Raw genomic sequence first — 23,881 nt, 5'->3', positions numbered from 1 at the left:
GGCAAGTGCCTCCTCTGTTCAGTCTATCGGATTTTTTTCTAAGTTTAAAAAAACACAAATAAATTTAACTACAGCTTCATTCATAAATTTATTCTCACCCTTCTCCCCACATGGGAAACATACACCACTGCAGCGAGTAGGAAGCCAGAGCCATGACAGCTGCTCTGGCCTCCCGCCCTGCAAAGGCTTCTGGAACCACACACCCTGTCATGCCTGCTTCCTGCACTGCCGCTGAGGGTGAGGCTGCCCACAGGCCCAGAGGCATCAGGACCACATGAAGGCTCCAGCGGGTCAGGATGGGCACAGAGTCTATTTTCATTCTTGGGTGACCTGAAGGTAACAGTCTTTTCCTCCCAGGCAAACAGAGAAAGTGTTCTTGTAGGCTCTTCAGGGAACTCAGAACAGTGACACTGGTCTGCTGCAGCACTGACTGGCCTGATGGAGCTCAGCAGCCTTCACCCGTCTTGGCTTTGCTGTAACTGCTATGGGCTGACCCAGGGCAGGGTGGCCAGGAGCTGTTAGTGCCAGACTGGACTCCACAGGGGTAACCATGGCAATCAGCTTGGAGCTGTTTCCCTAGCTCCTTCCATCCTCTGTTTTCCCTTCATCATGCAGCCATGGCTGCCCTTTGCCTCTGTTCCTCAGTCAGGCTTTCACCTCTCTCAGCCACTCTCACATTGAAATTTATTTATTTATTTATCTTTGGTTTTTTGAGACAGGGTTTCTCCGCGTAGCTTTGGCTGTCCTGGACTCACTTTGTAGACCAGGCTGGTCTTGAACTTGTAGCAATGCACCTGCCTCTGTCTCCCAAGTGCTGTTTTTTGTTTAAATTTATTTTTAGTTTTTTTTTTTTTTAAAACAGGGTTTCTCTATGTATCCTTGGCTGTTCTAGCTTTGTAGACCTGGCTGGTCTCCAACTCAGAGAGATCTGTCTGCCTCTGCCTCTCCAAGTGTTGGGATTACATGTGTGCATCACTGCATCTGGCCACTCCTAACTTTAAAGACACAGACTTCTGCCTCTTTTTTTTTTTTTTTTTTTTTTTTTTTTGTGGTGGGGTTTTCAAGACAAAGTTTCTCTGTGTAGACTAGGCTGGCCTTGAACTCACAGAGATCTGCCTACCTCTGCCTCCAGAGTGCTGGGATTAAAGGTGCGCGCCACTCCATCTGCCGCATCTAGAAGGAACTGAGATACAGTCTCAGAAGCAAGTCGTGTCTGTCTGGAGACTCCTGAGGATGGGTCATTTTCACCCCACTGGGGAACAGCCCTGCATGTCCCAACCTCTAGGGACAAGGGTCAGGTGGCATGAGTGTTTCTATACTCGGGGAGCTCAGGGGTGGCCTGCGGCTCCTCTGATAGGGGTTCTGGCCTCTGGGAGGAAGTCGGTCCTCTCCTCACTCTGCCCTGCAGCTAGAACCCTGTGGGTCCCCTGTCCCCTCCCCAGCTGGGCAATCTTGGCCAAGTCCTTTAGCTTCCCTTGCCCTGGGCCTCAGTTTCCCAATGTGGGAGAGAGCTCAGTGGATGAGTCTTGGCCCCTTTCCCACCAGAGCCAAAACCTTCTCTGGCTTTTCTCGATGCCTTTTGTCTTTCCTTTTCTTTTCTTTGTAGATGGGGGTCTCACTCTGTGGGTCACAGGGGGCCCGGGCTCATCTGTGCTTCAGTCTGTGAGTGCTGGGCCTCCAGGCTGCACCGCACGCCCAGTTTCCTCGGCTGTGATGAGCACTGGCCAGCGTGGAATCTATTACTAGTTATGCCATCCACATATCCTGATACCTCCGCATCCATCAGGACCGCACAGCCAGGGCAGTGACTGCTGCACCCACAATCTTTCTCCAGCTGCAGGAGTGAACTCGATCTCAGAAGCCAAGAGAAGGTGGCCAAGTGACCAGAAAGCAGAGCAGGGGCCTTGAGTATGCTCAGACGGGCAGAGGGCAGCAAGCCACACGGCCACAGACAGACACCGTGTGTCCCCATTTAGAAAAAGGTCTTCGGGGATATAATTAGGAATCTTTCAATGTGGTTGTCCTGGATTTAGGGTGGGCCTCATATTCAGGGCAGCTGTCTTTGCAAGGAACAAAAGAGGTCCCAGTACCTGGGAGGCAGAGGCAGGTGGATCTCTGTGAGTTCGAGGCCAGTCTGGTCCACACAGTGAGTTCCAGGACAGCCAGAGCTGTTACACAGAGAAACCCTGTCTCGAAAAACCAAAAAAAAAGGGAGGGGGGAGGGAGGGAGAGAGAGAGAGGGAGAGAAAGCCACATGAAGACAATACAGGCCAGGAGCCCTGGAGCCCTAAAGTCAGAAGAGAGAGTGGGAACGCAAACACCCTGACCTCCGATGCCGCCTTCCAGGACCGTGGGAGAACAGGCTACTCTGTCCTCCTTCACTCTCCTTGTAACATGTCATGTGTGGGGAGTGTGCAAGGAAGCTGGGACCAACACAAACAGTGAGGGGACCCAGGGCTGCAGGGGTGAGGAGGGTGCAGACAGATGTGTGTGAGGTGACCTAAGACCTGGGAAGGGAGACAGGACGACACATGTGCCACCTGAAGCGAGGCCCGGGGACTCTGAGGACAGGCAAGTGGGGCTATGGGGACAGAGCAGATTAGAAGGGACTGGGGACAATGCCACAGGCTGAGGGGTGGGGAACGACCCGCTGACCTCAGAGGCCAGAATGAGTAGAAAGAAAACGGGTGTGTCGACCGCGCTCGGCCCTCTCCACATGAGCTCTGTGGACCTGAGGCAAGGCTCCCAGGGCCTGTCCCCGCTAAGGAAGAGGGCGCTCCAGTGATGCGCAGGTGACCTGAGGCAAGGCTCCCGGGGCCTGTCCCCACTAAGGAAGAGGGCGCTCCAGTGATGCGCAGGTGACCTGAGGCAAGGCTCCCAGGGCCTGTCCCCACTAAGGAAGAGGGCGCTCCAGTGATGCGCAGGTGACCTGAGGCAAGGCTCCCGGGGCCTGTCCCCACTAAGGAAGAGGGCGCTCCAGTGATGCGCAGGTGACCTGAGGCAAGGCTCCCAGAGCCTGTCCCCACTAAGGAAGAGGGCGCTCCAGTGATGCGCAGGTGACCTTGTCTAACCAGGGCTCCATCAGCCTTGAGCTCCATGTTTTGCTTTTGCTAGACAGGCTGGCTGAGACCTTGAAAGTCCAACGTGGCTCCTGGTGGGGCTGAGCGATCTGAGGCAGAGGCTCTGTCTGAACGCCTCTCCAGCTGAGTGCTCCCTGGGGGAATGCCCAGATTCTGACAGTTAGGGGTGACCACACATCACAGTTACATCAAGGTCCTGTGGCCTCTGCTGGGCCAGGGTGGGCTAGGCCGGGTGGTGTGGGGAGGAGGCCCTGCTGGGGTCCGCATGGCCACGGACAAGTCCAGGCCTCAGAAGCCAGCTATTTTCTGGACGATGCTTCCCGGCACTTGGGAGTGGAGTGCGCATGGCAGATCTGGGCCCGCACCTCCTGCAGCTCTGCCCGCACCTCCTCCAGGGCGCTCAGTGAGGGTGTCGCTTGTGTCTGAGCCTGCAGTGCCTCCAGCGCCAGGGCCAGGCGGCCCACCTCGTCCTGCAGCGCGGTCCAGGCCGCCCGCTGCTCCTCCTCCTTGCTGCGCTGCTGAGTTTGGTGGCGCCAGTACTCCAGGATCAGGCAGCCTCCGCCCACAATGAAGATGGTGGCCTCGCCCAGCAGCTCAGCACCCAGCTCTGCGGCCGCCTCCTCATTCAGCGGCTTGATGGTTGTGCCCCGGAAGCCCATGATGCGCATCTTGGTCCGCATCTCCACCCAGTGGTACACTGCAGGGGAGAGAGGGGTCAGGTGCGTTCGCAAGTCCCACCCCCACACTTCCTTCTCCCAAGTGGAGTCAGAGACCAGGTGGAAGTGGGAGTCCCCTTGCTTCACCCAGGGAACACAGGGCCTCCTCCTGGGGTACCCTGGAGGCTTTTTTCCCTCTGTACCAAGGTCAGGAGCCAGGGTCTCATGCACACTAGACACACTCGCTGCCACCGAGCTACACTCTGTGTCTTCCATAGCTGAGGCAGGGCTCCGTGCAGCGCACACTGGCCTCCAGCTCCCTATGTAGCCAAGGCTGATCTTCAACTTCTCATCCCCAAGTGCTGGGATGACACGTGTGGACACTATGGCCTGGCACTTTGGACTTTTGTCAGACGTAGCTCAGGCTGGCCTTGAACTCCTGACCCTCCTCCTATGCCTCTGGAGTGGCTGGGGTAGTCCTGCACCACAAAGACCAGGCCTGGCCGCAGAGACATCCTTCACGCAGACACCTGCTGAGGGCAGAGGTCCTCCAGTGGGAGGCCATGTCCCTAGTGGGTCACAGCAGCTGCTCCCCGCGCATCAAGAGCACACAGATTAAAGGTCCAGCTGCCGTACTTACCCCGCGCTGCAGCCCTTAAGTCACCACACAGAGTGGCCACCCGTCTTCCTCCCCCGGTACTGTCCCCCACTTCCCTGGCAAGAGACCAACTCCTTTCCTTTCCTTGCCAAAACACAGACGGAGGGTTGCAGCGGTGCTCGCTGAGACATCTTTTGTGGGTCTGGTGGCTCCAATCCTAGGTTCTCAGTGCAGTCTGAGGGAGCTAAGCGGGGAGCCGAGCTCTCTCCTTGCCTGGCCCTGCTTCTCCTCAGCACTGGAAAGAGCCTCGAGGAGCATGGGAAATCAGGTGCTGCCTTCACTGGCCCCAGCACCGTGGGTGCCCATCAACTGGGAGAAGATGGAGGGGTGCCCAGGGTGGCTCCTTGCCGAATGCAGTTTTAGTAGAGCCCTTTCTTTTTCTTTCTTTCTTTCTTTCTTTCTTTCTTTCTTTCTTTCTTTCTTTCTTTCTTTCTCTCTCTCTTTTCTGAGACAGGGTTTCTCTGTGTAGCCCTGGCTGGCCTGGAACTCACTATTAGACCAGGCTTTCTTCTTTTCTTGTTTTTGCAACAGCGTGTTATGTAGCACAGGCTGGCCTCAAGCATGCTATACAGCCAAGGATGACACCCTCCTGCCTCTACGCGGCATCACAGGCATGTGCCACCATCCCTGCCGCTTTTTTTTTTAGTTTGCTTTTGAGACAGGGTCTCTCTCTGTGTGTAATCCAGGCTGGGGCTGACCCTGAGGCAGAAAGCCTCCCAAGGGCTGCGACTGCAGGACTGTGCCTTCATGGCCAGCTCCCTGTACACTTTAGACCTGCCCTTAGGATTACATGCATGGTCTATCTCAGTAAGAATACACACCCAGACTAGGCAAGACGGTACAGTATCTAAGGGCGACTGGCACCTTTAAGTCTAAATGGGGAACTGCAGGGGTCAGCACATCTGGAGTACAATGGATAAGCCTTGCCCTGGGGGAAAACACTTTTGTGATCACAGTATCGCCCCTGCCAGGTTAGGTATATAAAAATAAATTTCCATTAAAAAAATGGCTGGAGAGATGGCTCAGAGGTTAAGAGCACTGCCTGTTCTTCCAAAGGTCCTAAGTTCAATTCTCAGCAATCACATGGTGGCTCACAACCATCTACAATGAGATATGGTGCCCTCTTGTGGTGTGCAGGCACACATGTGGGAAGAGCACTGTATAAATAATAAATAAATCTTAAAAAAAAAAACCCAAACATACAAAAATATTATTAACTAAACCCCAGTAAAGGGCTTAGGACCCAGAAGGGCTTATTTCTCAGCCTGTACTACCTCGGGGGACTCGATCCTCTCTGGGATGTTCCTCACTCAGGAAGCCAGGATCACCATAAACTCCTAATAAGATGCCTAGCAGTCAACAAGACAATAGTGTAATTAAGTAACTGTGTTGCCACTGGTTAGTAAATCATCACATAGCTCCAAGCAGTGCTGCCTTTGCCACCCTCCCTAGCCCAGCACAGTGCCACAGACCTTTCCTTCTATACCATAGGAGGCTGAGGCAGGAGGATCACAAGTATGACACCAGTCCTATTGGGTACGTAGTGAGAGCTTGCCTCAAGGAAACAAAACAACAGGCTGGAGAGATGGTTCAACTGTTCTTGCAGGGGACCTGGGGCCAGTCCTCAGGACTCACAACAGGTGGCTCAGAACCACCTCCAATTCCAACTACAAGGCATCCAACACCCGACTCTGGCCTTCTCGGGCACCAGGCATGCATGTGGTACACATACATGTGTGTAGGCACTTGTACATCCATATAAAAACAAAATTCAAAACTCAGGGGGCTGGAGACCTGGCTTAGTGGTTTAGAGCCCTGACTGCCTGTCCAGAGGACTCGAGTTTGATTCCCAGCAACCACATGGTGGCTCACAGCCTGTGGGTGCAGTGTCAGAGAACACCAAGTGTTTTCTGGCCTCCGCAGACACCAGGCACACAAGCCCACAGATGCACATGCGGACAAATGCCCTGTGTAGCCAAGACTATCCCTGAACTACCGCCCCCAGCTGCTTCCGCCTCTGGAGGCTGGACTCACAGGTGTGCACGCCACATCCCCCATCTTGTCTGTCTTGTGGACTCAATGGTCCTTCCTCCCAGAACAGCTCCTGGCACCCAGAGGCGCCGATACAACGAGTGAGTGACTAATGCAAGCTCCTGATGACGACAGCATGGCCTCTGCCTGCATTCCACACCCAGACCTGGACAGAGCAGCTGGGCGTGGCAGAGCCAATGGCCGTGAGTTCTGGGGGCTCAGTGTGCTTGGAGCTGGGAGGCCCTGGGTCCCAGCCCTGCGCCTGCTGCTGACTTGCTGTGTGACTGGTCAGGGTTTCAAACAGCATAATGCCAGTGTGGAGAACAGCAGGCGGGAGTGGGGGTGGGGGTGCTCCAGGCCTGCCTCGAAGCATTGCTGGCTCCTCCCAGGAGTGAGCAAGGACTGCAGCAATCTGATGGGAGATAGCAGGGCTGCCTGCAGGGATGGAGCTGCAGCTGAGCCCTGGAGCACTGTGCCTAAGGCCAGGGAGGATGGTGACTCGGTGACTTGCTGTCTGGCTTGGAGCCTATGCTGAGCCAACTCTTGCCCTGAGGCCTCACTTTCTTTATCTGTGGGGCTTAAAAATGGCCCCAGCGCAGTAGGGCGTGGTGGCACAGACCTTTAATCTCAGCATTTGGGAGGCAGAGGCAGGCAGATTGCTGTGAGTTTGAGGCCAGCCTGGTCTACAAAGCGAGTCCAGGAGAGCCAGGGCTGCACAGAGAAACCCTGTTGGGGGGTGTGTGGAGGTGGGTGCATGGTGTGGGATGTTAGAGATGGCTCAGGGGTTAGAGCACTGGCTTCTGTCCCAGCAATCACACAGCCGCTAACAGCTGCCTGTAACTCCAGTTCTACGAGACCCAACAGCCTCTCCTGAACTCCTCAGGCACCAGGCATGCACATGGAGAAAAACTAGAGGCAAAACACTCATAAGGTAAAATAAGTAAATCTAAAAATATTTTCAATTAAAAGGAAGAAGTGAGAAGCATGGTGCTTAGAGCTCTAGAGCTCTAGTGAGGTCACAAAGAACGGTCTGGATTTTAAAAAAATGTCAGCAAGAGGAAGACAGGGCCACCAAACCACTGAGAGGGGTTTCCCCTGGATTTACTAGCTAGCAGCAGGTCTGACTGTAGGGATGGTTATTACTTGCTGGCTGGTTTTCTTTTCTTTCTTTCTTTCTTCTTCTTCTTCTCCCTCCCCTCCCCCCAGACAGGGTCTTTCTGTGTTAGCCTTGGCTGTCCTGGACTCGATTTGTAGACCAGGCTGGCCTTGAACTCACATTGATCCACCTGCCTCTGCCTCTGGAGTGCTGGGATTAAAGGCGTGCGCCACCATGCCCGGCCTGCTGGCTGCTTTTCAATGAATAGTTTTGGAAGCATCCCTGGTTCAGCTACACAGTCAGCTTTCTGTGCCTGCTTTGCTGCTAGGGCCAGCCCAGGCCCTAGGCAGAGCTGAAGAACTGACTCGGGCGCCCTCTGCTGTCTGTTCAGAGTACTGTGGGCAGCCCGACCAAGGAGACAGATCCGGCTGTGACTCAAGCAGCCTTCAAACACAGTGGGAGCAGAGGCGCTGCTTGCTTTTGTAGTGATGGAGACTGTAGAGGGAAAGCAGGCAGCTAGGCCTGCTAGCCTATGCCCTCTGCTGTCTGAGACAGTCTCCTGTAGCACAGGCTAGCCTTACACTTGTTATGGAGCTGAGGACGACCTTACACTCCTACACCTTGATCTTCCTGCCTCTCCATTTCTCTCTCTTGCTTTTTTGAGAAAGGGTCTCTCTGTGTAGCCCTGGTTGTCCTGGACTCTCATTGTAGACCAGGCTGGCCTTGAACTCACAGCGATCCACCTGCCTCTGCCTCTCTGAGTGCCATTAGCAGCAAAAAATACAACTGGTAGTAATGATTAATACTTCTGCATGTACACACACACACACACACACAGAGAGAGAGAGAGAGAGAGAGAGAGAGAGAGAGAGAGAGAGAGAGAGGTGTAGGTGTTTCCTCAGCGGCATCTTAAGAGTGTTTGGAGGTCACCAGCAACAGTCTGGCTGCCACAAGCTGGAGCTAATGTGACTGACACTCTCAAGACTATAAATAGACCTCAGGGAAGTGACTTTCTCTGGATAACATTAAAAATAAAAATGCCAGTGCTTCTCCAGGTCTGCCAGGCCAGGCCATGTAGGTGGCACCCCTGGCCATCCCAGGCAAGTACCAAAAAGGCACGTTGTTGCTACAGGTCATCCTCCTGTTGCTCAGCCAACCTTTTGGCAGCTGCACTTAATCTGGCGTTTGCCTGTCTCTCCCTCCCTCCCTGGAGACAGGGTCTCACCATGGAGCCTGGCTGGCCTGGCTATGTAGGCTAGGTGAGCTCCGTCGGCCTCTGCCTGTGTGCTAGGATTAAAGGTGCACCCACTGCACACTGCGTGTGGCTGGATGGGGCCCAGGGCCTGCGCTTGCTAAGCGAGCACCCACCCACCGGGCTACATGGGCACCAGTCTCTTTTATTTACTTCTCTTTTCTTTTTTTTCATAATTGTTGAGATGGTTTCAAGGAGCCCAGGCTTGCCTTAAACTCCTAAGGCTCCTCCTGCCGCTAACTCTTGGTGCCGGGACTGCAGGTATGAGCCACCGCACACGGCTCTTTCTTTGGTTTTTCTGATAGGATCTCACTGTGTAACCCAGGCTGGCCTGGAACTTGAGATCTCCTGCCTGACTCCCCAGGTGCTGGGATTACAGTAAGTGCCACCATGTCTGCTAGCCCTAGCCTTGCAGGACTGAGGTGTGACCGGGAGGGGCTGTGACGTCTAGATGCTCTAATGGTTCCATGTCCCAATTTCCTGGCAACTTTCACTTTTACTTGTGTTTATCACTCTCTCTTTCATCCCTTTAATGTATATACGTAAGTATTTTGGTTTTTGGAGAGAGTCTCATGTAGCCAGGCTGGCGTCAAACTCACAATATAGCACGGATAACCGTGTGCTTCCGATCTTCCTGACCCCCCTGGGTGAAGGGGTGTGTAAGCCCTGAGTCCCCTGCATGAAGGGGTGTGTAAGCCCTGAGTCCCTGCATGAAGGGGTGTGTAAGCCCTGAGTCCCTGCATGAAGGGGTGTGTAAGCCCTGAGTCCCCTACATGAAGGGGTGTGTAAGCCCTGAGTCCCTGCATGAAGGGGTGTGTAAGCCCTGAGTCCCTGCATGAAGGGGTGTGTAAGCCCTGAGTCCCTGCATGAAGGGGTGTGTAAGCCCTGAGTCCTTGCATGAAGGGGTGTGTAAGCCCTGAGTCCCTGCATGAAGGGGTGTGTAAGCCCTGAGTCCCTGCAGGAAGGGGTGTGTAAGCCCTGAGTCCCTGCATGAAGGGGTGTGTAAGCCCTGAGTCCCTGCATGAAGGGGTGTGTAAGCCCTGAGTCCCTGCATGAAGGGGTGTGTAAGCCCTGAGTCCCTGCATGAAGGGGTGTGTAAGCCCTGAGTCCCTGCATGAAGGGGTGTGTAAGCCCTGAGTCCCTGCATGAAGGGGTGTGTAAGCCCTGAGTCCCTGCATGAAGGGGTGTGTAAGCCCTGAGTCCCTGCATGAAGGGGTGTGTAAGCCCTGAGTCCCGTACGTGAAGGGGTGTGTAAGCCCTGAGTCCCCTACATGAAGGGGTGTGTAAGCCCTGAGTCCCTGCATGAAGGGGTGTGTAAGCCCTGAGTCCCTGCATGAAGGGGTGTGTAAGCCCTGAGTCCCTGCATGAAGGGGTGTGTAAGCCCTGAGTCCCCTACATGAAGGGGTGTGTAAGCCCTGAGTCCCCTACATGAAGGGGTGTGTAAGCCCTGAGTCCCCTACATGAAGGGGTGTGTAAGCCCTGAGTCCCCTGCATGAAGGGGTGTGTAAGCCCTGAGCCCCCTACATGAAGGGGTGTGTAAGCCCTGAGTCCCCTACATGAAGGGGTGTGTAAGCCCTGAGTCCCCTACATGAAGGGGTGTGTAAGCCCTGAGTCCCCTGCATGAAGGGGTGTGTAAGCCCTGAGTCCCCTACATGAAGGGGTGTGTAAGCCCTGAGTCCCCTGCATGAAGGGTGTGTAAGCCCTGAGTCCCCTACATGAAGGGGTGTGTAAGCCCTGAGTCCCTGCATGAAGGGTGTGTAAGCCCTGAGTCCCCTGCATGAAGGGGTGTGTAAGCCCTGAGTCCCTGCATGAAGGGGTGTGTAAGCCCTAGTCCCTGCATGAAGGGGTGTGTAAGCCCTGAGTCCCGTACGTGAAGGGGTGTGTAAGCCCTGAGTCCCCTACATGAAGGGGTGTGTAAGCCCTGAGTCCCCTGCATGAAGGGGTGTGTAAGCCCTGAGTCCCCTACATGAAGGGGTGTGTAAGCCCTGAGTCCCCTGCACGAAGGGGTGTGTAAGCCCTGAGTCCCTGCACGAAGGGGTGTGTAAGCCCTGAGTCCCTGCACGAAGGGGTGTGTAAGCCCTGAGTCCCTGCACGAAGGGGTGTGTAAGCCCTGAGTCCCTGCACGAAGGGGTGTGTAAGCACATCCTATATGCAGTGCTGGCCACAGGCCCCAGGCTCAGCTTTAAACTTGGTATTTTTTAAATTTTTTATTTTTTTGGTTTTTTGAGACTGGGTTTCTCTGTGTAACCTTGGCTGTCCTGGACTCACTTTGTAGACCAGGCTGGCCTGGAACTCACAAAGATCCACCTGCCTCTGCCTCCCAAGTGCTGGCATTAAAGGCGTGCACCACCATACCTGGGTAAACTTGGGTATTTTAAGCTCACATCTGGCAATACCAGGATCTGCAGTGTTTGCAGGCCTCGGCTCGCCAGGCCTCTTCAGGCTCTCACTCAGCATGGTGCCTGCTTGTTTACATGGACGCACTTTCTACTGTGGTCCCGTATGTGCTGCAGTATCACATGACGTTCTCTACATCAGGTACCAAGAGGCACAGCGGACACACTCCTTTTCAGCAGAATATACCTTAGCCTCTAAAACACAGGAGGACTATTTAGTGGTCACAGGGGACAGCCAGAGCTCCATCTCCAGTACAAGATAATATCAAAGGAAACAGTAATGAAGGACCTGCCCAGCCCCCAGGAGCTGAGGCTGCTGCTTTCACGGGTGGCTTGCACAGGCAGCCTCCTGCCCAGCCCCTGCAGCACTGTCCCCAGCCCCCAGGCCATTAGAAGCCGGAGGTCCCAAGGATCAGATGGCCTGGGGACAGCCCTTCCTTTGCTGTAGGAGGCCTGGCCTCTCTTTCTGAAAACCTCCAACACTCAGTTCAGGGAGGGTGTAACTCAGCATGGACTACCTGCCCACAGCCTGGGGTCCTGGCTGCTCAGAGTTGGGTGGCCCTGTGTCCCTCATGGCTACCCCATGAGTTCAGCTTTCACACGTATCTTTAACTCCAGCTGTTGTTCCAATGTCAGCTTCTCCCCCTCCCCTTGCCGTGTGACTCCCCTGCTGTAGAGTTTTGGGAAAGGGTGTTGTGAACCCCAGGCTGACCTACAACTCGTCAGAGATGAGAACGGATGGCTGAACTACAGGTCTCAGCCCCAGTGCAGAAATTACAGTGGCACACCGCCAGCCCAGCCCTCTTTGGTTTTCTGAGACAGGACCTCACACTGTAGCCCAGGGTTGTGCTATCCCCCTGCCCCGGCCACACATGTGCTGGGATTACAAGCATGTGGCACCAGGCTTGGCTCTAAATGCAGTTTCTTCTGATCAAAGGGCCCCCGCTAACACGGTAGAGCTGGAGCAGGGGAGCCCAGACCTGCACAAGCGGTAAGTCTGTGGGAGCCGAGTGCAAGGTAGGGCTTGGGACCCATACAGGCTGCAAGTACTAACTGTAGTTGGAGCAGATGTAAACAGCGGATGTTAAAAAGAACAGAACAAGCACTCAGGAAGCAGAGGCAGGTGGATCGCTCTGAGTTTGAGGCCAGCCTGGTCTACAACGAGAGTCCAGGTCAACTAAAGCTACACAGAGAAACCCTGGCTCCAAAAACAACAACAACAGAACAAGGGCTACCATTACCATGGTGGAGATGATAAAAAAGAAACAAATTTTTTTATGTATTTTTTATGTATGCATCAAATTTTTATGTATTTCAACAAACATTCATAATAGCACTTAAGAGTAAGGCCGGGGCTAGGGTGTGGCTCAGTGTTACAACATCTGTCTAGAATCCTGCAGTGAGGGGCTGGGGTATGGCTCAGTGGTCGAGCCCCTGCCTAGAATCCCCCAGTGAGGGGCTGGGGATGTGGCTCAGTGGTAGAGCCCTTGCCTAGAATCCCCCAGTGAGGGGCTGGGGTGTGGCTCAGTATTAGAGCTCCTGCCTAGAATCCCCCAGTGAGGGGCTGGGGTGTGGCTCAGTGGTAGAGCCCCTGCCTAGAATCCCCCAGTGAGGGGCTGGGGTGTGGCTCAGTGGTCGAGCCCCTGCCTAGAATCCCCCAGTGAGGGGCTGGGGGCGTGGCTCAGTGGTAGAACCCCTGCCTAGAATCCCCCAGTGAGGGGCTGGAGTGTGGCTCAGTGGTAGAGCCCCTGCCTAGAATCCCCCAGTGAGGGGCTGGGGATGTGGCTCAGTGGTAGAGCCCTTGCCTAGAATCCCCCAGTGAGGGGCTGGAGTGTGGCTCAGTATTAGAGCTCCTGCCTAGAATCCCCCAGTGAGGGGCTGGGGGCATGGCTCAGTGGTAGAGCCTCTGTCTAGTATGGAGGCCCAGGGTTCAACACTCAGTTTTATATAAAACAGGTTTTCTTCCTCCAAACTAAATTAAATAGAGCAGAGAGTGCAGGTGCTATCCTATGCTTTGCTGTAGTAACTTATCAAAGTGTCAGAGCACACAATGACTGTGGGAAGGATTGTGAGCTTTGTCACAGGTGAAAGCAGTCTTGGCGGGCTTTGCCCTTGGACACACCACGGATACTCCCTGAGATTAACCTTGAGATAGACTGGGTGGAGCCATCCTGGGCCTGGAATTCAGGAAGGAGACCTGGGGACTCCACCTGGACTACTGTGCTTCTAATCGACCCTCAATGGGAGAGGGAGACCGCCCCTTGCACGTGACAGACAGGCAGGCAGAGAGGACAAGAGCAGCAGCAGGTTCAGACCGGGCTTGAGTGCACGTGGATCGAGAAAAGGATCAGCGAACAGACCAGACCAACGTGCAGGCCAGAGACACTTAGGGACCTGTCCCATGGAACTGATACCAGAAGATTCACTCTTTTTGCCCTTTAACCATTTTCCCCTCTTGTGTAAGCTAGCTGGGTTGTATAATAAAGCTTAATTGTTAAGAAACAGAGCCAATAAATGACAGGCCCAGAGAGGTTAAATACCTTGCTCAGGTTTTAGGCTGGGCTCCGGGCCATGCTGTAGACTGAACAGAGCATGCTGAGGGCACTGGCCATCAGTCATGAGTACTCTACTGTGCAGAAAGGCAATGATGTGCCCAGAACACACCCAGAGGAAACCGCAAAGCAGGGACACAGGGCAGACAGCCTTTGTCAGGAGGCACGCTAAGCTGCCAAGGCACACTGTTCACATGACAACAGACTGTGTCCTTCCAGCCACTGAGATGGGCCAAGTCCACAGGCTCTAGGCCAGGGTCTTCCCCATCCACACAGGAATCCCGGGAGGTAAGTTTTAAGAGTACCTCCTTTTGTTGTTTTGTCTCAAAATAATCTCATGTAGCCCAGGCTGACCTCAAACTGGCTCCGTAAGGAAGGTTAGCCTTGACTTATTCTCTCCTGTCTTTACCTCAGACCCCCAGAGCTGGCATTACAGCCATGCACAACAATGGCCAGTTGATTGCTTTGTTTTGAAATACAGAGTAGAGGTTCAGGGAGGGCACACTGCTCTGAACATCACACAGCCCGTCAGTGGCGATGCCAAGATGCAAACCCATGAGTGCCTGCACTGCGGTCATCTGCTGGAGGAGGGTCCTGGGCTCTGTGCCCTGAGATCTGGTCACCTCCCTGCCATGGGCATTGGTATGAATGTTGAGCCATCTCCTGTACCCATGTGATGTGAGGAATCCCACCCAATATGCCTGATTGATTAATAAAGTCGCTGACAGCCTGGGCTGGATAGAAGAGACGTAGGCAGGGCTTCAGTTCTGGGTTTGTGGTCTCAGAAGAGGATGGAGATGGGGAGGAGAAGAGGAGGCCGCCATGGGGTCTCATGGACCAGGAGCACACAGCCAAGAGCAGCTTGCTCTCAGGACTGGCCCGATGGAGCAGAAGCAGCCCAAGTGGAGCATGTACATGTATTTATGGGGTTTTTGGATGGGAAGCAGACAAGATAGCATAGAGGGTTGATGTCCACCCAGCTCTAGTGTTTTAAAGCTTATTAAAATCTAACAAGGGCTGGAGAGATGGCTCAGAGGTTAAGAGCACTGACTGCTCTTCCAGAGGTTCTGAGTTCAATTCCCAGCAACCACATGGTGGCTCACAACCAACTATAATGAGACCTGGTGCCCTCTTCTGTCACGCAAGCAAAGCACTGTACACATAATAAATAAATAAATCTTTAAAAAATAAAATAAAATAAAATAAAATCTAACAAGTTTCTGTGTCTTTTATTTGGAAAATAGTTGGCTTGGGAATAACTGCTGCTATAATAATTTTCTGTATTAGTCTTCATGTGCCAGACAGTACAGTCACGTTCTGCACCTTCTGTGGCCTGCACTCAGGGCCGCTCTGACTGACAGAGCCATGGCGAAGACAATCTGCACCTCCAGGCCCTCCCGTAATGGCCTACAGCACCCACTTCCTGTTTAACAGTGAATACAATGTAGTTTTAGGAGACCAGGGCAGTGAGCTGGCTGGGCAGCCTATTGGAAGAGGACTGCAGGGAGAGGGGCACCAATGCTCCATGGTGGCACCTGCTGCCTGCTCCTCAGCTCCTGCACCCCAGCAGAGGAACCTCCCAGCAGAGCACAGCCAAGCCACAGACTGAAGAAACGAAGGGGTCACTGATGTCACAGTGGTGGTAGATGTCTGTAATCCCAGCACTCGGGAGGCAGAGGCAGGCAGATCACTGCAAGTTCGAGGTCATCCTGGTCTACAATGTGAGTTCAGGACATGCAAGGCTACACAGACAAACCATGTCTTGAAAAACCAAAAATAAATAAATAAATAAGAAAAAAGAAAGAGGGGGCTGGAGAGATGCTCAGAGGTTAAGGGCACTGTATGCTTTTCCAGAGGACCAGAGTTCAATTCCTGGCAATCTCATGGTAGCTCACAACCATCTCTAATGTGATCTGATGCCCTCTTCTGTTCTGCAGGTATACATGCAAATAAAGCACTATATACATAATAAAATAAACAAAATATTAAAAAAGAGAGAGAGAAAAGAGAAGGAGTCAGTGGGTTGTAAGCGCGAGCCACGTCACCTGGCCTTCCTGTAAACTTTGTCCCCAGAACCCCAGCAGTTTAGTCCCCAGAGTTCTGCTAGTGGTTAAGAGAGTGGAGCCTTGGTCCAACTGTGAAGACCTGTCACTATGATGGAGCCCGTGAGAGGAAGCCCGGCATCCCGTGGTCTTAGGGACAGAGACGCGCCACAGACGTCCTGGTGCCTTAGGACTCCACCAGCACGAAGCCCATCAAAAGAGCCGAGCAGATGGAGGTGCCGCCCAGACTCTGCGCTGAAGGAAGCTCTTTTCTTTATGCACCTAGTCGGCCTGAGGTGTTCGGTTACGGTGGGCATCTCCGAAGGACCCTGACCTTGCTGGATGGCCGACTAGGAACATGAGCAGTATACTCCAAAGGAACAGAACCAAGTGAGCTGGGGCTCCTCCCCTGGGAGCACGGCTAACACCCTCTGAGAAGGAGGCCGGGGAAGAGAGCGCTTGAGCTTGTGGGATGTGTCGAAGATCCTACCCAGCACTCGAAAGACCTCCGAAGCAACAGGATGGCCACAGGTTCTAGGTCACACTGACCCTGTCTTCAAATGCCAAAAAGAACAAAGGATAGAGCGCTGCGCTCACTGCACAGTGCATCAGTAAGTGGGACTGGATGCGAGCTGTCTCTTGCTCCAGGCGCGTGGGTCCCTGGGGACAGGCAGCCCACAGGGCGGCTTCTGCTGCGTGACACTGGGCTTAGAGGGACTTCTTCCTTGCACTCTCTCAGCTGCAGCAGTCTCAGTGGATAAGAAGGGCAGGCAGCCAGATGTGTGGCACACACCTGTAGCTCCAGCACCGAGGAGGCAGAGGTAGGGAGATCTCTATGTGTTCGAGGCTGGCCTGGTCCACATAGTTCCAGTACGGGCAGGGCCACACCGTGAGACTCTGTCAAAACAAAGCACCACAACGCAAAGGCAAAGGGAAGCTCACCCTGCTGAGTGCCAAGGACCTCAGGTGGCACAGCAGTGGTGAGAGGCCTGCCCTGGAGGGCTGAGTCTCGGATTTTGGAGCCACAGCCACAAGCACTTAGCAGTGTGAGTGCTGGGGGCTGGGCAGGTCCCCTATGTACACAAATGCCGAATTCAGAGCTCCGAGATCTGGTTGCCATGTGCTCTGATCAATGCTGCATAAACTTTGCTCCCCGGTCATCTCTGATTGGCTAATAAAGAAGCTGAATAGCCAATTTTGGGCAGAGGAGACAGTAGAAGGGACTTCCAGTGCCAGTCTTAGGACCGGAAGTAGGGACAAGGAAGGAGGGAGAAGAAAGATGATGATGTAGAGAAAGGACTTGGCCTGATGGAGCAGAAACAGCCCAGACAGGAACAATATGGCAAGTAAATCAGGGTACATGGCTGGGAAGTAGCCAGACTAACTAAGAGGATTAGTACAAAAGGACATCAGGCCACTAAGTGACCCTAAAGCTTACTGATACATCTACTAAGGTCTATTTGGGAAGTAGAGCAGGTGATGAGGAAAGCCCCCCAAAATAGAAATTATCTTCATCATGCGAAGACAGGAAGGATGGAATGAAAGAGAGCAGGACCTAGCTAGGCGGGCTCCCCTAGCTCAGAACCACGTCCAACAGAGCAACAGGTCCTCTCGGCCTGTCTGCCAGCTGCCCTCTGCCCCCTGACCCCTGCCAGCTCTGTCTTCAAGTAAGTTTCCACGTGAGTCACTGAGAGGAAGGGAAGGGTTCTAACCAGGGGACTCAAGACACCATCCTGAGAGCATGTCTACATATGCAAAGACTCACAAAGTATGACGTGTCCCAGACTTACCCTTCCCCAGAGAGATATGGACACACCATACATTGTGGGGTGTCTCTGCCGAAGACACACGACTCAGATCCAACTGGGGAAAGTTCCAGATGGCAGGACTAATTCATGTCAGTGTCATAAAAAAATAAGTGTGTGGCTGGAGAGATGGCTCAGCGGTTAAGAGCACTGACTGCTCTTCCAGAGGTCATGAGTTCGATTCCCAGCAACCACATGGTGGCTCACAACCATCCACAATGAGATCCGGTGCCCTCTTCTGGCCTGCAGCACATTCAGGCATAATACTGTATACATAAATAAATATATATATATATATATATATATTTTTTTTTTTTTTTTAAAAAGTGTGAAAGCCGAATGGTGGTGGTGCACCTCTTTAATCCCAGCACTGGAGGAGGCAGAGGCAGGCAGATCTCTGAGTCCAGCCTGGTCTACAAAGTGAGGCCAGGAGAGCCAAAGCTACACAGAGAGACCCTGTCTCCAAAAACAAAACAACAACAAAAGGGTGGGCAGAGGAGATGGTGGAGAGCACAGCCACCAGACCTCCAGTGGCCCAGGCTGGCCTCAAACTAGCTATTTAGTTACAGGTGACCTTGAACTCCTGATCCTCTTGCCCCAGCCTTCCAAGTGCTGGTGTTGCAAGTGGTAGCCGTGCCTGGCTCCCCCCTAGACTAGAAAGCGCTCTGCCACTGTGATACATCTCTAGCTACGTATTTCTTCCTCCTTTTTCACTCAGTACTTTGAGACAGACTCTCAAAAGATATTCTGGTTGTGAATGCAGGCTGGCCTGGAACTTTCAATTCTCCGGCCTCAGCCTCCTGAGTGGCTGGCATTACAGGCTTGGCAAGAAAACTTTTGTAGTGCCAAGTCATTCTGCAGATTAAAGGATACCAAACTGGGGTGGGGGACGGGGGCTGGAGAGATGGCTCAGAGGTTAAGAGCACTGACTGCTCTTCCAGAGATCCTGAGTTCAATTCCAAGCAACCAACAGGGTGGCTCACAACCACCTAGAATGTGATCTGGTGCCCTCTTCTGGCCTGCAGAGAGCACTGTCTACATAACAAATAAATAAATCTAAAAAAAAAAAAAAAGTACCAAACTGGACTACTGAAGCTGTCTCCCCAACGCATCCACCCCCAGTCAGAGATTACCCAAGATCTATTAAAATAGGGATCTGGAGGGGCTCACCAGCCCCCATCCTGCCTGGAGGAGCTCCTGCAGTTAACAGCTGCTGGGAGAAGGGAGACAGATCCTCAGTGATGGGGGCCAATGGTCAGGCAAATATAACCCTCACCCATATACAGCCAGTCAAGCAACTCAACGGATTTAAAACGTAATAATGAACCATCTTTTGTTTGCTCATTTGAGGCAGGGTTTCTCTTTGTAGCCCCGGCTGTTCTGGACTCTAACTCAGAGACCCACCTGTCCCTCCTCTACGCTGGGATTAATAAAGGCCTGTGCCACCACCCATGCGGCCAAGGAGCCATCTCTAATGCCAGAACTCCAGAGGCAGGGAGATCTGAGTTTGAGTTCAGCATGGTCTAGCTAGTGAGTTCCAGACTAGTCAGGGCTACACTGTGAGCCCCTGTTCAAGGGGGAAAAGAAGCCATGAGATTACCAAGAGGCCTAGTTGGGAAGATCAGAGGCTCAGTGGGAGTAGAGCACGAGAGGCTAATGGGGGACCACAAAATCCACACAATAAAGCCTACAGAGTTACACCTGGGGCTTGTGTCACAGCCCAGGCAGGCTGGAATCTCTATGTAGTCCAGGCTGCCCTCAACCTCCTGCCTCTGCCTCCCAAATGCCAGAATTATAGTTTGTGTCCCTATGCCTGGCTAGACTCCCAATTTTAGTGCCTAGCTTCCCACCCGGGAATGCATGATCCCAGGCCTGGATCTCTACACATCGCCACGTTCCTCACAATAAACAATGCAGCATCACAGGCAGCACAGTGGGATGAGCAACCCCCCCCCCCCCCCCACTGCTGAGGACCCAGCGCATCAAGTGAGGGCTGAAGAACGCAGCCAGGAACCGTAAGCAGCTACTAAGTGCTGCTGGGTCATAGCATCCCCTGTGCAGAGCAGAAAGAGAGGCTCAGAGGGAGTAAGTGGTCTCCCCAAAGTCATCAGGTTAAGGGGTGGGGTCAAACACAAAGCTAAGAGCAGTCCCAGGGCTTGGAAGAAAAGCAGGAAGCTCAACAGGCCCGGGAGTCCAGAGTCCGCAGCTGGGCTCTGGCACAAGCCTCCACCCTGACGGAGTGTGACTGGAACGGCCTGTGACCGTGGACCGAAGCAAATCGTTCCTGCCGTGAGGGTTTACTTTTTTCCTCTGTAAACTTCAAGCAGTCATCCCCGGGTTGTGTCCTGAAGATCTTGGAACTCACTTTCTAAGTGAAGATAGAGCCTAACTGGCCGAGATACTCCTGCCTCTGCCTTCCGAATGCTGAGATTACAAGCCTATGGTACCAGTAGTTTCTTTTGTTGCTTTTTGTTTGTTTTGGGGTGTTGTTGTTGTTGTGTGTTTTGATTTTTCGAGACAGGGTTTCTCTGTGTAGCCTTGGCTGTCCTGGAACTCACTCTGTAGACCAGGCTGGCCTCGAACTCACAGAGATCCACCTGCCTCTGCCTCCCGACTGTTGAGATTAAAGTCACGCACCACCACTGCCCGGCTGTTTTTGTTCATTTGTTGTTTGTTTGTGTTTTGATTTTGAGGCAGGGTTTCATGTAGCCCTGACAGAACTCACTAAAGCATCTGAAGCTGGCCCTGACCCCCTGTTCCCACTGCCTCAACCTCCCAAATCCTGGGTTGTTAGTGGACACAATCACACCTGGCTTCGAGATCCAACACCTCCATTGTAAGATCTGTGGCCCAGGCAGAAGTTCCGCCAAACATCAAAAGGACTAAGAACTAGCTGGGCAGCGGTGGCCCACGCCAACACTCGGGAGGCAGAGGCAGGTGGATCGCTGTGAGTTCGAGGCCAGCCTGGTCTACAAAGTGAGTCCAGGACAGCCAAGGCTACACAGAGAAACCCTGTCTCAAAAAACTAAAAAAAAAAAAAAAAAAAAAAAAAAAAAAAAATAATAATAATAATAATAATAATAATAATAATAATAAATTAAAAAAATGAAAATTAAAAAAAAGGGCCAAGAACTGTCAAACACATAGGAATTGGGGGAAAAGTCAAGGCTCCCCTTAGCTATCTGGCCTCCACACATTTTCCTCCCTTGGAGCCAACTCTGCCTCTCAGTAGTCTGGTGAGAGTCTCCTCACCCCTCAGGTCTGTTGGGATGGCCCCTCTGCCAGGGGGTGCTCTCTGTATTCCATGCCACGTCTAGTGGGCTCCGCCATCCCGTGTAGATTGTCACGGCATGGGGCCTGGGTTGACAGACTGGTACTGGTGTGGACCCTGCTGCTTCTTCGTAAGCAGGGTCAGCTCGGGCCTCGCACAAAACAGACACTCGTCATATATAAACGACGCGGGGCGATGGAAGAACAGTGTGGTTCCTATTTAAGTTACAAAGCTTTCCCCCTGGTCTCTGATCCACACAGATCAACCTTGCTCGCACTTGGTGCGTTTGAGATGCTCAGATACATAGCACATGGGTGCTATCAACTCCAGACGGCCCCACAGTCCTGGATACCGCGGAGATATCGGGACCGCACATACGACATATCACTACAAAGGACGCTACTGAACGAATGGGCGCGAGGAAACTTATAAATAAACAGATGCATTCTAGGTTCATCCCTTTGCCGGGTCCCCATCACGACCCTAACTCAGACACAGTGTAAAACTAAGCCCCGAGCCTTGCGCTCTTAAACCCAGCGGAGAGGCAGCGGATACGCAAGCACGCACAGGGCGGGAGGGGAAACTGAGGGACGCGGTGGAATTTCCTGAGTAAAGTCTCCTTAGGATGGCTGGGCGGGGTGGGGGGGGCGTCCTGAATGGGCTTCATCTAAGTCCCGCCCCTAACTTCTGCCCGATAAGCCCCACCCTAGTGGCTCTCACACCTCACCCTATTGGCTCGCGTAGACGTCAACCGCCACCAGCCCCCCCTCCCTATTGGCTGGCATTCCGGCTCGCCCTTCTCCGCTATTGGCCGGGTGACACGCCCCTCTAGCAGAAGCCGTCCCCATTGGCTATAGGCGTTTGCCGGTTCGCGCCGGGATTGGTCAGATCCAGAAGCCATTTCCACCTCCCCCCGCCCCCCTCCCCCGCGAGCGACCCCGTGAAGGGTCGGGAATGGAAGGGCTACGGGGCCGCGGGGGACGAGACTCACGCTGGGCTGGTGGGAGGCAGACGTAGGTCTTGAAGAACTCGCTGCGGCGGGCGGCCTCCTTGATGCGGTTGGCCAGCGGCTTGCTGACCTGCCGGATGCCCAGGTAGAACAGCTTCGCCATGGGGAACGCGCCCACCACCATCCTGGCGCTCGCCCCGGGCACGCGCAACCTTGCTTTGACTGGGCGGGGCGCCGCGGACGCGCTCGCCGTTCCTCCTCCCCACCCCCCCTCCCGCCCCCGATCGGGGCCGTGCGTGCCTGCGTAAGGGCGGGACTTGCCGACGTGCCTACGTGCCCACGTACGAGCGCCCGCGCCTGCACGCTCGCGGCGGGGGTGGCGGGGGGGGGGGGGTGATGGGCTGCAGGGGGCGCCCGTGACGTCACCGCGTCGACGTCCGTCCGTCCGCTATGCAAATGCACGGCGGAAGTGAGGCGTCAGGGGGCGGTGCCGTTAAACGGCCGCTCGTGGGAGCGTGGCCCGAGCCCGGGTCCCGACGTAGAGGACGTCGCTGACGTCAGCGCGCTCTGGCGTGATGTCAAGTACTGAGCCGGCTTCTCCTGCCCATAGGAGGCGCCCGGCGGTGGGTACGCCTTCCTCCGCGGGTTAGAGCGCTCGCCGGGGAGTGAGCCGACTCAGCGTGTAGTCACGGACCTGACCGCTTTACTCACTCTCTGAAGTTTGACGAGAGGAGTGACTCAACCCCTCAGGACATCAGTTCTAATTTTTAGTTTTTCTAATTATTAAAAAAAAAAAAAAAAGCCGGGTCTCAGCCGGGCGCGGTAGTGCATGTCTTTAATCCCAGTTCCGTTTGTTTGTTTTTTTGGTTTTTCGAGACAGGGTGTCTCTGTGTAGCCCTTGGCTGTCCAGGACGCTCTCTGTAGACCAGGCTGGCCTCGAACTCACAGAGACCCGCCTGCCTTTGCCTCCCGAGTGTGGGGATTAAAAATGTGCACCACCAATGCCTGGCTTTATAGTGTGACTGTGTCCTGAGGCTTGTCCCTGATTCCCAGCCCCTCACTGGGGGATTCTAGGCAAGAGTCCCTCCCTCCTTATGCAGGCACAAGGAGTGACACTTGTGGAGTTCTTGGGATAGTGCAAGGTCCAGAGAAGCCCTTTCTACCATGTCCATATTAGTATTATTCTCTAATTCCAGCGTGATGTGCGCTATAGCTAATCCGTCCTTTTCCCAAGTAACTGACTGAAAGACCGAGGCCCATGAGGACACAGCGACACAGAGGTCCTCAGGCTGCGCATTGGCTAATAGCACTGGTTCTCAAGCAGCCCCACTTCCTCCTCTGGAGGGTAAGGGTCCCCAGGGAGCTGGCTCAGGAAGGAACTTTAAGGACAAGTCCCAGACTGTCCTCCATTACCCAGCAGGGAGCAAAATCGTCTATAAACAAAGTCAGGACTGAGTCAAGAGAAATTCCTGGATGGTGGCGTGAGGGTGGGTAATTGGGGACCAGAAGGGACAGGAAGGCAAAGGAGCAGAGGGGTGGTGGCTAGCAGGAGGGAGACACTGGGGACACGTGGCCAGGGCACCCTCCATCAGTGCCTTTGGTCACCTCCCCACACCAGGGGACCTACACTTCATTTATATTAGGGACAGCTGGGCCTCGTGTCACAGCACTGTCATCACTCAGGAGGCTGGAATGTTCTAGGTCAGCCTGGACTCCATAATGAGTTGAAGGTCAGGCTTGGCAACTCAGCGAGCCCTGACTGGAGGCCAGTGGAAGAGGATGGCACCCTAAGTGTGAGGACAGGCTGGGCTGGGTGGCAAGACAAGACAGAGTGTGTTATCGAACGCCTGCTGTGTGTTAGAAGCTGTTCAGAGAGCTGAGGACACGGCCAGAAGGAAGAATACCCTGTGAGCTGAGACATCTCCTAACCCTGCCCGCTGTTCCTAGACTCCCTAGCAGGCCCCTTGGCCACCACAACCTTGGGCTGGGACTCAAGAAATGCTAGTGTCCTCTCTGCCCTGACGACCTGCGGAGCCTCAGTGGGGGAGATGGGGCTGGAGAGATGACTCAGTGGTTAAGAGCCAGCACCGCTC

General features: G+C 53.9%; 1 protein-coding gene across 3 annotated transcripts in view; it reads right to left on the bottom strand.

The window, feature by feature from the left end:
• The window catches only part of OPA3 (outer mitochondrial membrane lipid metabolism regulator OPA3), a 32,632-nt gene extending 9,785 nt beyond the window's left edge, over positions 1-22,847 (bottom strand). Inside the window, exons 1-3 of one of the 3 annotated variants that reach the window (XR_014777144.1) lie at positions 21,831-22,566; positions 3,062-3,777; positions 64-2,797 (exon numbers count right to left, since the gene is read on the bottom strand). Coding sequence is in view for 2 of the 3 variants with exons in the window: in XM_084771448.1 (XP_084627574.1) it covers positions 3,380-3,777; positions 21,831-21,972 (540 nt within the window). In the remaining variant the exon portion in view is untranslated. Of the gene's footprint in view, positions 1-63; positions 3,778-21,830 lie in introns of those variants that run through there. The other 2 variants (XM_084771448.1, XM_084771449.1) reach the window with 2 other exon arrangements.
• Positions 22,848-23,881: the final 1,034 nt, after the last annotated feature.

This window comes from Acomys minous, assembly GCF_964271855.1.
Source record: "Acomys minous genome assembly, chromosome: 20".
Lineage (NCBI taxonomy): Eukaryota > Metazoa > Chordata > Mammalia > Rodentia > Muridae > Acomys > Acomys minous.
Note: the sequence above shows the minus strand (reverse complement) of the source record. Positions and strands in the feature narration are given on the sequence as shown.